Here is a 13,002-nt window from a genome sequence, read left to right as displayed (position 1 = left end):
CACAGCCTGGAAGCGTTCCTTTCTCCCAGGAGTTAACAGCAAGAACAGCACTAACCTGGTTTGTTGGAGCTGAGGTCTTGCCTTTCCACACACTGAAGGATTTCCTTGCGTGTTTGGTTTCCATTGCCTCCTGCAGTCACCTGCAATTATGTCAGTCACCCAGCATTCCCTCAGGGTGGAAGGAGGGACATAGGGTTGGAGGCACGTGGGCTTTTTCTTTTGTGTCCGTTTCATGCGGGATGTGCACAAAAGCTTCAAAGGGTTCTGTGCTCACAGCATCGCAGCCATGTCAAACTGTCCCTCTGAATCATGGGCTTTGTCATCACTGTGTTCCAAAGTGAGGTGTGAAAGTCTTATTTCATGGGAGGATTTGGTGCTGGGAAGCCCTTGAGAATTTGGGTGAGGTTTATTGTAAGGCACTAAACAGTGGGGAGGGATGGTTTCCTTTCACTGGGCTGGGTGTAGTTTGCAGCTCCCACATGCAAGCAGCAGTTCAGGTGGTTGGAGAAGCCCCTCTAAGAAGCCTTTTGCTTTCTCTGCCAGAACAATGGAGGCTGCAGTCCCTTTGGGTTCTGCAAGTACACAGGCCCTGGCACTCGTAACTGCTCCTGCTCCTGGCACAGTGTTGGAGATGGCTTCACCTGCCGTGGCAAAGTGCATCAGGTGAGAGGCATGTGCTGCACCTTCTGTGTTTATGTCCTCTGTCCTGCAGCAAACCATTCCCCCCTCTCCAGAGGGTGAGCATCTCTTGGTGCCACATCGACACATGTGTGGTGTAGGAGAGGAGATAGGTGCTTTGAGCAAACTCTCCATAAATCATAGGTGTATTTGGTGTGCCAGCTGTGGGAGAGAATCATGGCAAAGTCACTTTGCTCCAAAGGGAGCCATGCTGGGAACTCTACTCCTGTCAGCAATGTTGGCCATACCTCCAGGGGACTGCTTGCTTCATGTCATAAACAAATAGCAGTGATCTTGGTTTTTCCCAAGGCAACGCACTTCTGCCCAGTGGGATGAGGGCAGGTGTCTCCTGTGGCCATGGCAGGACTTGGGACCCGAGGGCAGCAGTCTATGTTCAGTTCTCTTGCCCATACAATGGCTGTCCTTGGGCAAGCTAGTGACCTCTTCAGGCACTGGCAAATAAAAGCTCATGCCCACAGCAGAGTCACAAGAAAAGAGATGGACTGCCTGTGCCTCTGCTCTTACAGAAAGTCAGTGTGGTGAGGAGAGGGTGTTTGCCTTGCCAGGGTATGTCTGCCCTTTGGGCAGCATCCCACAACTGGCAGTGGCAGCAGTGAGGTTAAAGCAGAGATTTTGTGAAGCACTTGAGATGTCCCATGAGCACAGGGGCAGTTACCTATGAGACAGGTGCTGCAGGATCAGCCAGCTTCCATCTTCTGTCCACTCCATCCTGCAGCACTTGTGAATGGTGCAGGCAGAGCTCACTGCAACATCCCTGTCATCTGTGCTTGAAGAGCTGGTGAGGGAGGGAGGGAAGATTACTGTGGTATGTCAGGAGAACTGGTGTCTCTTTGGGGTGGGAGAGTGACCTGGAGTGGAAAGAGCCAGTCACTGTGCTGGTTGGTGAGGAGCAAGTGGAAAGGACCCTGCTAACACCAGCTGATTCCCTTTGTTTAAGGAGCTCGGAAGGATTCCAGATGCATCCATGTTCTTTAGGATGATACAGGTTGGTGACAGCTTTGTCCTTGTGTCTGGGTAGTAAATCACACCTAGGGCTTTCTGCAAAGAGTCCTGCTAACTGGAACAATGTTTTCTACTTCCCTTCCCACAAATGCTCTTTTAACACAGGCAGAAAGCATCAAAGAACTCAGTGGGGCAGGGCCTTTCACTGTCTTCGTCCCACAGACAGATTTCATAGGAAACACCACAGTGGTAAGTGCCCTCCCATCCCGAGCTCTGTCAGGTGTTTGACAGCTCCAGTCAGGGCAGTGTCACCTCTGGGACTGTTCTGCCCAGTGAATCAAAGCAAAGGGGCTGCACCATGGAGAGTTAAAGGCATCCCCTGTTCTCCATCAGTGTAAAAGCAGAAGTTTGGAGGCATCTCACTAAGGAGACAACCTGGACAGGGGTGGACATGGCTCCTCTTGTAAGGAGACCCTTGTGGGAGATGATGTCTTATGGGCCTCAGAGGCACCATGCCATATCAAGTGGAGTGTAGTGGCTTTGGTGCCTGTGGGGCTGGTAACATCAAGGCTTCCATGCATCTGTGACAGACCTCTTCCTCCTCACCAGGAATAAGAGAATGGCAGCTTTTTGGTGTCAATGTAATGGAATATCCTAACCCCATCACTGACTAGTCAAGCTGGTTGAAATTTCCCAAAGCTCTCAAATGGTTTTGTGCTTTCAGTGTGTTTTGGGGAGACTTGCTTCCCTGCAGGGATGAGTCAGAGGGAACTCGGGCAACCCAGATCTCCCTCACTGGGGCTGGGGGCCCTGTGTGCAAGGCACAGTGCCCTAGTGTGACCTCCCTTCTGTTTTCTGTCTGTAGTTTCAAGAGTGGAAGAGCAGAGGTCTCCTCCGGGACCTGCTTCGCTACCACATGGTGGGCTGCCAGAAGTTGCTCTCCAGTGACCTGGAAGGCCAGGAGTCCCTTACATCTTTATCTGGCCACAAAATAAAGATCACAGTGAATGAGGTAATTCCCTTTGCTGTCCCACTTGTCAGGATGTCACTTTTTCTGTCATTTGAAGGCACTGTGGTTGTGGCAAGTGACTTGCCTGGGCCCACAGACACTCTCGGGGCAGTGCTGTGGCTGTGCAGGCCTCAGCAGGTGCCCTCTCTCGCAGAATAGCATCACTCTCAACGAGGAAACCAAAGTGGTCACGAGTGACATCGTGGGTGTGAATGGGGTCATTCACTTCATCAACAAGATCCTCATCCCCAGTGACCTGGTGGGCCATAACATCTCCTCAAAGCTCTCACGGGTAAGGCTGGAGCCGTGCCCTGGTGTCAGGGCTGGGCTGAGCTCAGGGACAGGATCTCTCTCCCAGCAGTGCTGCCTCAGCCCAAGGCTGCCTGGGCTGCTCTTCCTCCCTGTTCCTGACTGCCTAGGGGTTGTCTGAGGCCACAGATTTGGCTTGTGAAGGTGACAGCATTTGTGGCATAGCCATATTTGGAACATAAGGAGCCTTATCCATCACTAGGGAGCAACAGTTCTGGATGTAGGCAGGAGGATCATGTCCCATGCCAACCATCAGATTCCTTTTCCAGCACAGAGCAGGTTGCAGCATGAGTTTGCCAATGCCTCTCTGTGACTACTTAAGCAAGCATCAGGGGCTTGTACATCCTGCATTTTACAGAATATGACACATTTTCTGTGCAGCACAACGGAGTGCTGGAATTCATCCCAGCTCCTGCCATAGCAGTGTCTATCCAGGATGAATCAGAAAAGTGGTGGCTGCTGAATGCCAGCCCTTTCCAGGCCAAATCATCAGCATTATGGTGACAGAGATAAACTTATGTTTAGCTACTGCAGTTGTTGCCTGTCTGGTTTCTCCCATGCATTGCTGGTCCTGGATGGGGAACCCTTGGTGTCAGTTGTTTGCTTTCCTCCCTCTGCAGCAGAACATCACGGACGTGGCCGAGGCCTTTGGCTACACCATCTACAGCAAGCTGCTGCAGGTGAGCCCCTGCCCCTGCTGTTCTGAGGGAGGTGCTGTGTGCCTGTGCACGGTCAGTGTGGGCTCGGGGCTTTCCCTTTGTGTCCCTGTGCTCCCGGGCAGGATGCGGAGCTGCTGCCGCTGCTCGGTGACCCCGTGCACAGACCCTTCACGCTGCTCTGGCCCACGGACGCCGCGTTCAGCGCCCTCCCGGAGAGCCGGCAGAAGTTTCTGTACCGCAGAGAGCACCGGGACGTGCTGGCCTCCTTCCTCAAGGCACACATGATCAGGGACACAAAGGTACATGTGACAGCACACAGGCTTGTAGCTTCCAAGGCCACAAATGGTGCCATTGCCTGCTATGACTGTGTCAGGGTGACCTTGCCAAATGCTTTGCTGCCATGGAACACACAGCATATCAGCTGTCTTGAGAGGACACAAAGATGTTTGAGCATTTGAGGCAACTACAGCATCACTTTGAACCTCTGGTGGCTGAGCTGAAACCTTCTGTCAGCAGCTTCTGGGGAGCTGCGAGGCTCACAAACGAGCCCTTATGTACAGGGGTATGAACAAGGGGAGAGTCCAGCTGAGCAGAGCCAGGGCCTGTGTTTTCACACTGGCCTCCCACTTTGCAGGAATCTGGGACTAACCCAGCACAGCTCTGCTGTGCCACCCACATCAGCTTCAGGGACTGCCACATCACACCCCTCTGAAGGTGGCCACTGACACCTGTCCTCACCATCTGTTAACATGAACTGCCAGTTTTGCCAGTCTCTCCTTCTCATTCTTCTTTTTCCCTCTTAGATTGTTGCTGGTAACGTGCCCCAAGTCGAAACCATACGGACCATGCACGGCTCCACCATCTCATTCAGCTGCAGCAAAGCCCACGTGGTGAGTGTTGGTGATTCCAGGCTTGGCTTCCCATGGAGCAAGTGTTCCTGGGCATGGCCACTGGCAACTGGGAGTGAACACAGAGCTGGGCTGATTGCAGGCTGGGACACCCCATTCTCCTGGCTATAAGGTGTGGCCAGCTGGCAGGGAAGTGCAGAGGTGTGTGGTACCTGCACATGCACAACCTCGTGGTGCCACAACCTTTACAGAGCACATGCTGCATGGACAGAGGCTATCCTTAGGAGAGGTGGCTGTGAAAAGTGTTAAGTGGAAAGGGTGGTCAAGGATGTGTGCACAGAGATTTTGGAGTTCTTGGGCTGATTAAGAAGCCATGGCAGCCAAAACTGGGCAACTTTTGGGTGGTACAGCCTGGATGTGGGATGTACCAGAATCACAAGTTCCTTTCTTCCTCTGTTAGGGGGAGATTGTGGTGGGGAACGGCGATGCCACCATCATCCAGAGGCACATGGAGTTCAATGGGGGCATTGCTCATGGCATTGATAGACTGTTGGAGCCACCTGATCTGGGATCTCGGTGTGATGAGTTCACCTTTGTTGAGCTGCAGGTAAGCACTTGTGATGAGGTGAATGAGGATCTTGGGCCACCTGTGCAGCCCTGTGCCTAGGAAGAGGGATGTTGGGAGGGCTTGCTGCTCTTCCTTGGCAAAGCTCTGAGCAGCCAAGAGAGGCAGCAGCACATATTGAGTTGTTGTGAGGTTTCCTTCTCCCCTCCACAGGCATCTACAGAGAACTGCGGACTCTGTGGCTTCGAGCCCCCCTGCCCTGCTGGCTCTGTTCAACGGGTAAAGCTCACAGCTTTGTCACCAGGGGGTCTGTTAGGGGACTGATGACAACACCCACGTGCCCCTCATGTTTTAATAGAAAAATGAAGGCCGACCTGCATGTGGCAAGCCCTTGGCTCAGTCACACTGTCCATGCCTTGCCCCAAGTCATGCAGGAGCTGGGTTGAAAAATATGGGGTGCAGTGGTCTTTGCTTGGTCAGTTCTATGTGGGTGACAGTGGCACAGGGGTCCTTCCAGGAGCAGTGGGGGTGGCTTTGGGTGCTTTACTGCAAAAGAGCTCAGCTTGGGAGTGGATCAGTGATCCCATGGTGAGCAGCCTTGGGAGGCAGTGGCTGTACCCCATTCTCACTGCAGGCTTCCGGCATGACCCTGAGGTTCCTCTGGGGCTCCTTTGTCACCAGCCCCAGCACATGTTAGGAAGCCTCTGTTACTTGTCATAAAACTGAATGAGTGGCACAGGAAACATCCAGGTGAGTTGTCAGTGACCAGTGTGGCGAACTCTGTGTTTTGCCTGTTTGCTCACAGGGGGAAACCAGGCGCTGCTACTATTACGGAAACCACCTGCTGAGGAACACCTTCCTGTTCCACCGCAACTCCATGCTGCGGCCGGTGTGGCCACAGTCCCCGTGGGACCCCTTCAGGAGACACTTCTCTTCCAGGGGGCCTCTGAGACGAGGCTGCAGGAGGAACTGCGTTTCCAGCCAGTGGGTCCCACAGTGCTGTGCCAACCACTATGGCCGGGAGTGTTGGGGTAAGAGCCACGCCACCGTGTCCCCTGCGGGAAGGTGGCATTACTGCTTCAGCACATCCACATCCATGAATGTGCTTCCCTGGACAAGGACGGGCAAAACCCCAGGCAGGGAGCCCCAGCCTGTAGAAGGTGCAGGGAGCAATATCCTGGGATTATAACAGGGAGTTCCCTTTCCTTGGAGAATATCCTGTCTCCGTGAAGAGCCCTGGGCACAGGGCTGCTGGAGGTGGCTGTCAGACATGTCAGTCACCCCCGGATGTTGCCAGTCCTCAACCATTCCCTGGCATCTGCCCTCTGTGCCATGGCAGCTTTCACGTCCTTGGGTGAGTCTGCTGTTAGTGTGAGGTCAGTGCAGACGCAGCACATCACAGCAGGGGTTCTTCCCAGGCTGGAAGCTGTGACAAATTTGTCCCTCTTGCCCCCATTCCTAAGTTTTCCTGTCATGGGATGTCCCCAGCATTCACTGCCTCGACTGCTGAGCTGTCTGTGATCTGAGCACCCCGTGAGCAGCAGCTCAGGGGCACCTGGTGTGCGGGGTCTGTGGGGGGGCACCGGGTGGCTCCCCTCCAGCACAGGGTCCCTTTGTCACCACAGCCTCACTAAGGTGATCCATTTGCAGCATGCCCAGGAGGGCTGGAGGCGCCGTGCAACAACCATGGGACGTGTGATGACAAAATCAGCGGCTCAGGGATCTGCAACTGCAGCCAGGAGTTCATCGGGACGGGCTGCGAGCTGTGTGCGCCCGGCAGATACGGCCCGGAGTGCCGAGGTACCGGCTGGGCATGGCAGCAGCACAGAGGGGCTGTGCCAGGGGCTGTGGCACAGGGGCTGCTTGGAGAGCTGCTGGGCTGACTCCCTTGCAGCCCACGGCTGATAAGGCCACAAGTCGTTTGTCAAGCAGAGCTGAGAGCCCAGTTTGGGAGAAAGTATTTCACTGTACTGTGAGCTGGGGACACAGAAGTTGTGATGAAGCCTGTACAGAGAGAGCATCTCCTGGGACATGCTCAGCAGGGACTTGTGCCCATGTGAGAAAAAAGCAAAGGGAAGGAAAAGAGAGTCCTCCATCCTTCCATCCCAAACTGGGCCTCACAGGGTCTCAAGAAATGTTTCAGAGTGAGAAACACATTCCAAAAATACCTAGGAGAGAGGAGTGATGGGGTTTTGTGGGTGCAGAAGCTTCTCTTCCTCTGTGAAGGGCATGTGTGGCAGGGGGCTAGGGCTGGTGGTGGCAGGAAGGGATGTGTCAGGCTTCTGTGCCCACCTTCACACCTGCCCACAATGCCACACCTCTGTCACGTGGCTGTCCCAGGGCCTTTCCACCAAGGCATAAATGGTGTGTTTGTCCATTCCTCACAGAGTGCAACTGCACTGAGAACGGTGTGTGCAATGGAGGCCTGCACGGCGATGGCTTCTGCTTCTGTGCCGAGGGCTGGACCGGGGACCGCTGTGAAACCCGACTGGGTGAGGGATGCTGAGCTATTCCCTGGGACCCGCCTGCTCTTCCCTGGGACCCGATGGCACGTGGCTGCTTTCCCAGGAGCTGGCTAGTTCAAGCAGCTGTTCAGAAGTATCTCCAAAAAGGAGCTCTCAGTTGTGAGGCTCATCCTGAGATCTGGCCCATGCTGTTGAATTTCACAGAGGTTGGGGGTGGTGAGGAGGGGGCGGAAGAGAAAAGCTCTACTGAATCATTAACAAGTCCCTGAGCTCAGAGGTGCTCCAAGAAGAGCTTGAGGCTGAGGTGAAGGTCTGAGGTGTATTTGATGGAGTAACAAACCTCTGTGGACAAGGCACCTGCAGAAGAGAACGGGGAGGGAGAGAGGTGGGAGCGTGGGGCAGGGGGCAGAGGCTGGTGGTGGCAGCGGTGCCCGTGTCACAGCGCTGCGGTCACTGTGAGCGGGGTGTGTTCTGGTTTCAGTGGTGACACCCACCTGCTCTCCCCCGTGCCACGCTCAGGCCGTCTGCCGCGCCGGCAACCTCTGCGAGTGTGACCTGCACTACGAAGGGGACGGGAGAACGTGCTCAGGTACGGGGTAGCCACGGGGGCTGGGCTGGAGGGGTGGCAAGCGGGCGGGAAGCGGACAACAGGGCAGGACAGCAGGTGACCATCTGCTGATGGCCATGTTGGGGTGACGACTGGCAGGAGAGCCAGGCTGACCCCCAGGACACCTCATGGGGTGCTTTAGTTAACCCAGGACTTTCTCCCGCAGTGATCGACATGTGCAGCCAGGACAATGGGGGCTGTGCCAGGCACGCACAGTGCTCACAGACGGGCGTGAACGTGTCCTGCACCTGTGCCCCCGGCTACAGAGGTGACGGCTACATCTGCGAGCCCATCGACCGCTGTGCCGACGGCAGGAACGGGGACTGCAGCCAGCACGCCCACTGCATCAGCACCGGCCCGGTGAGCGCGGCCCCTGGGGCCCGGGACATCCGCGTGCCTGGGAGAACAGCCCAGCTGGCTGCCCTGGGACAGCCATGTGGCAGTGTCCCCCCCTGCTGCTCTCATCCTGCAGGTCCTTACCACCAGGCAGGGGCTGTGCTGCTGTGATGGTTCTGGGGATGTTATGCTGAGGCCATTTTTCCCTGCTCCTCTGTCTAAGGAGCAAAAGCTGTGTTAGTTGTGTCATTCCTGGGCTTTTTTGGGGGCTCCTGGATGGTCCATCAAGGACAATGCTGGCCATTTTTGCAGAGGAACCAAAGTTGATCACCACAGGCCAGAAGCTGGGACTGGGAGCATGGTGTAGTGCAAGAGTCACGAACCACGTACCTCAAAGCTCAGCTCAAACAAACAGCACATGCCAAGGACTCAGTGTGACTGACATTGCCTGGGCAGGACAGGCCCATCTGGCCTTTCACAGCTCTGTCACAGTCCCAGCAGGCTGTAGAGGCATTCTGAAGGCTCATCCCCATCTTCACAGGGATCCAAGGATCCCCAGCTGGAATCTGCATTTGCACTCACACCATTGCCACCCTTCCCTTGTGCTGCAGAACGAGCGGCGCTGCGAGTGCAAGCAGGGCTACGTCGGTGACGGGGTCCAGTGCCTGGAGGAGGTCGTGCCCCCCACGGATCGGTGCCTGGAAGACAACGGGCAGTGCCATCGGGAGGCCATCTGCACTGACCTGCACTTCCATGGTGAGTGTGCTCAGCACTGCAGGGCCAGGGACGATGTTCCATGGAGAGGCCACATTCCCTCATTCTTCACCTTTTGCTTGGTCCCATTCAAGGCCTTCAGGAGACATGGAGGGTGGGATGGCCAAGGGGACAGGGACTCATCTCTGTAGCCTGGCATGGTTTTCACATTTCCTTTTTCCCTACATGTCATATGAGGAGGATGAGCCATCCTCATCTGCTTCCATGTGATGTGAGATGGCCTGTGGTGGCACCAGCTCCCTTGTGGAAGACAAGGAGCTCAGAGGAAGCCTCTCCCTCACTTGTGCCTCGTCCACATCCCACCGTCCTTGGCAGTGCTGCCCATGGTCACACAGGAACCCACGTGACTGCCCAGGGAGGTGGCTCAGTGTGCCCTGTACTAATGCTCCTGGGCTTTGGTATTTTGCAGATAAGACCATGGGTGTGTTTCACCTGCAGTCACCCCAAAAAAAGTACGACTTCACTTATGAGCAGGCTCAGGCAGCCTGTGCTGCAGAAGGTGCTTCCCTGGCCACATTCCAGCAGCTGGCAGCAGCACAACAGGTCAGGGCAGGGGTGGCTCTGTCCCTTTGTGGGGCTGGGACAGGCCCTGCATCTCCTGGGACCTGGGCCAGCCCAGGGGTGAGGCACAATGGGAATGTTCATTGGGGCAGAAAAGCCGGGACAGAGCTATTTTTAATCTAATCATTGATTTTCCTCTTCTAGATGGGATTCCATCTGTGCTTGGTGGGTTGGCTGGACAATGGCACAGCTGGATACCCCACAGCCTACCCCAACCCCAGCTGTGGGTCCAACCATGTGGGCATTGTGGACTATGGCTCCCGAAGCAACCTGAGCGAGACCTGGGATGCGTTCTGCTACCGGGAGAAGGGTGAGTAGTGCCTGCACTTTTCCTGGGGACAGTCCTGTTGGGCACAAGTGCTGTGTCAGGGCAGCAGGCAGGGAACTGCCCTGGAGCATGAGGGCAGCCAGGCACACCCCCTCTCCCCATGCCCGTGTCCAGAGGGAGCATGATGAGGGTATCCAGAAGTCAAAAGGTGGTTGGTGCAGGCGGCTCTGGTGAGGCCAATCACACCCTGGTGTTCCTTTGCAGATGTGACTTGCACTTGCCGTGATGGGTTTGTGGGAGATGGGTACTGGTGCAGTGGGAAACTCCCCGATGTGCTCGCAGACCAGGACCGCTTCTCCACCTTCTATTCCGTAAGCAGTGCTCTCCTGGGTCTGCAGGAGCAGCAAGGCAGAGGGAGGGATCAGCTGGAAGAGGGAGGAGCTGGGGTTTGGTCTGCGTGCAAGGTAGAGATTACAGGCACAGAAGGGATTTCTTTCTAGGGCTGGGGGGTTCCTGGGCAGGGGAAGGTGACGACATTGTGCTGCCAGCAATGTGTTGATGGGGAAGATCTCCCATCTCTTCCAGATGTTGCTCAATTTTGCCAATGACACAGAAGAAGGACTGGATTTTTTCATGTATTTGTCTGATGCCTCTGCTCCCAAAACTCTCTTTGTCCCTCTGAATTCTGGCTTTGCAGATAATGAGGTAAGCAAGCAGAGATGAACTATCAGAGCCCCAGAGGAGAGCAGGTGTCATCAAAGCTGGCATGAAATAGTCTGGGGAAGGAGGAGGAATGTGGGTCAGAGGGGACCAGTGGATTGGAGGTCTCCAGTCCAACCATTCCCTCAGAAGAGACGTTTCGGTCAGGATGCTCAGAGCCTTCTCCAGCTGTGCTTTGGCAATCCTAAGGGTGGCAAATCCCCTCTGCTCTGTGCAGTCATTCTGTGCCATGTTATCCATGAATGGGGCTGTCTGTGGCCATGGAGAGAGTCTGGGCTTGGCTGGGGAGCTGCACAGCAGCAGGGAAGGGGAGAGACCAACTCATCCATTTCTCATCCCTGTGCACTGGTGCTCATTCAGACACTGACAGGAGAAGAACTGAAGCTCCACGTGTCATCCAGCAATGTTGTCCTCTTCAGTTTCAACCTCACGACGGGCACCATCATCCCATCCCAGTCAGGATATGACCTCCATGTCTCAGACCTCCCAGCCAGCAACAGTACAGAGCACGCAGTAGGTTTAGCTGTGGCAGAGGGTAAAAAAAGCCCACAAGTTTTCACCACATCTCTTTTGAAACAGGGAATGATGGGGAGCCTTTCTGAGCGGGTGACATCATCTGTGTCCTGTGCTGTAGGATGCCAAGGGGATCAATGACACGATGATTGTGGAGTGGGACATCATAGCTTTCAATGGCATCATTCATGTGATTGCAGAGCCACTGAGGATCCCACTGCCCGTCGTTCACCTTGGACAGGTGAGTCTGGGGCATGAAGAGGGCTGGCATTAGGCCTGGGAATGGGGATGATGTGACAGAGTCATCCCAAGAACTGGCCTCGTCCTCTGTTCTCTGGCGTGGCTCATTTTGGGAGGGCTGCCTACGGTCCCACTGGGGAGCAGCAGCAGGGGCGGTGCCATCGCTGTGCCGGGGCAGCGCGGTGACGGGCCCTCTGTTTTCGGCACAGGTGAACGGTGCGCAGGGGTCGGGCTCTGTGGCCACGGGGACGTTGTCAGCGCTGTGCTTCGCGCTGGCGCTGGCTGCGGGTGCCGGCGTCGCCTACTACTGCGTGAGGAGGCGGCGGCAGCAGGGGCAGTTCGGGTACTACCAGGTACGGGCGAGCTAGGGCGCGGGACGGGGGGCGAGGGCGGTGGATGGAGCCGGGGGGCGCGGCCGGGGTCCGGGTGGGTGCGCGGAGGCGCCGGCGCGCCAGGGGAGCCCGCGGGCGGCAACGGGCCGGGGGTGGGCGGGGCGCGCCGCCGGCAGAGGCCCCGCCCCCGGTGCCGCAGCCCCGCCGCTCCGGTGCAGGCCGATCTCCGCGCGGACGAGGAGCAGGAGGAGGAGGAGGAGGCGGGGCCCCGGCCGGAACGCGCGGGCCCGCGAGCCGCCAGGCCCCGCCCGCAGCGACCGCTCGTGGCCATCCCCAACCCGTTGTACGGCGGCCACGCCCCCGACTACGAACTGCTGCACGTGAGCCACGCCCCGCCCCGTCCCGCCCCGTCCCGCCCCGTCCCGCCCCGTCCCGCCCCGCCCTCGTCCCGCCCCGTCCCGTCCCCGCCCCGCGCTCACGCCGCTCTCGCTCCCCGCAGGACCCGCCCCTGGCGGACGCCGGCACCGACCCCCGCGGGTTCCCGCAGTGACCCCGCGCGGCCCCGACCGCGCCGCGCCGCCGGGAAATAAACAGCTCAGCGCCACCGGCTGTGCCCGCGCCTGCCTCGCCGCCGCAGCCCCGGCCTCCCACCGCCCGCCCCGCCGGTACCGGCCGCCCCCTGCAGGTGGGAGCTCCAGCCCCTTCTCGCCCCCGCCCAGCGCTTGTCATGGCCCCGTACGAGGTGATGCCTGCCCAAGCCTCCAGCACCCAGGGCCCAGTTCAGCTGCTCCCAGGGACGTACGGCGCTCAGTCTTTGCTTGCAACATCCCCCGGGGCCCGCCGGACCTCGCTCCTGTGCTCTTACACTGCCCCATGGTCAGGTACGAGTCCCATCAGTCACCACCCCAAGCACCCCTTCTGGCCCCCCCGCTGTAAGGGCACCGACTGCTCCGTGCTGACCGCCTCAGCCTCGGGCTGTCCGATGCCCACCCCGGCTTCAGCCCAAGCTGCCATTGGTCGTGCCCCCAGGGCAGGCAGAGGAGCCCCACCGAGCACAAGGAGCGGGTTAGTCCGTTAGTTACACATGCTGCAGACATTTATTGAGCTACACACTACACACAGCACAAAGACAAGTGCCACATGCACCTACTACAG

At 57.3% G+C, this 13,002-nt stretch overlaps 1 protein-coding gene across 5 annotated transcripts in view; it reads left to right on the top strand.

Moving 5' to 3' along the window:
* STAB1 (stabilin 1) overlaps positions 1-12,451 on the top strand; it is a 52,820-nt gene extending 40,369 nt beyond the window's left edge. For 3 of the 5 annotated variants that reach the window (XM_069027994.1, XM_069027995.1, XM_069027999.1), the window contains 25 exons: positions 544-663; positions 1,637-1,684; positions 1,807-1,890; positions 2,507-2,653; positions 2,805-2,942; positions 3,580-3,639; positions 3,741-3,917; positions 4,422-4,508; positions 4,927-5,073; positions 5,245-5,310; positions 5,837-6,062; positions 6,682-6,831; positions 7,419-7,523; positions 7,978-8,085; positions 8,270-8,463; positions 9,051-9,195; positions 9,623-9,756; positions 9,919-10,084; positions 10,307-10,413; positions 10,628-10,747; positions 11,123-11,275; positions 11,397-11,516; positions 11,725-11,868; positions 12,066-12,227; positions 12,347-12,451. In XM_069027994.1, coding sequence (XP_068884095.1) covers positions 544-663; positions 1,637-1,684; positions 1,807-1,890; positions 2,507-2,653; positions 2,805-2,942; positions 3,580-3,639; positions 3,741-3,917; positions 4,422-4,508; positions 4,927-5,073; positions 5,245-5,310; positions 5,837-6,062; positions 6,682-6,831; positions 7,419-7,523; positions 7,978-8,085; positions 8,270-8,463; positions 9,051-9,195; positions 9,623-9,756; positions 9,919-10,084; positions 10,307-10,413; positions 10,628-10,747; positions 11,123-11,275; positions 11,397-11,516; positions 11,725-11,868; positions 12,066-12,227; positions 12,347-12,397 — 3,159 coding nt within the window. In that variant the 3' untranslated portion in view covers positions 12,398-12,451. Of the gene's footprint in view, positions 1-543; positions 664-1,636; positions 1,685-1,806; positions 1,891-2,506; positions 2,654-2,804; positions 2,943-3,579; positions 3,640-3,740; positions 3,918-4,421; positions 4,509-4,926; positions 5,074-5,244; positions 5,311-5,836; positions 6,063-6,681; positions 6,832-7,418; positions 7,524-7,977; positions 8,086-8,269; positions 8,464-9,050; positions 9,196-9,622; positions 9,757-9,918; positions 10,085-10,306; positions 10,414-10,627; positions 10,748-11,122; positions 11,298-11,341; positions 11,517-11,724; positions 11,869-12,065; positions 12,228-12,346 lie in introns of those variants that run through there. The other 2 variants (XM_069027996.1, XM_069027997.1) reach the window with 2 other exon arrangements.
* Positions 12,452-13,002: the final 551 nt, after the last annotated feature.

This window comes from Aphelocoma coerulescens, chromosome 12, assembly GCF_041296385.1.
Source record: "Aphelocoma coerulescens isolate FSJ_1873_10779 chromosome 12, UR_Acoe_1.0, whole genome shotgun sequence".
In the NCBI taxonomy this organism is placed as follows: domain Eukaryota; kingdom Metazoa; phylum Chordata; class Aves; order Passeriformes; family Corvidae; genus Aphelocoma; species Aphelocoma coerulescens.
This window is presented reverse-complemented; position numbering and strand designations above follow the sequence as displayed.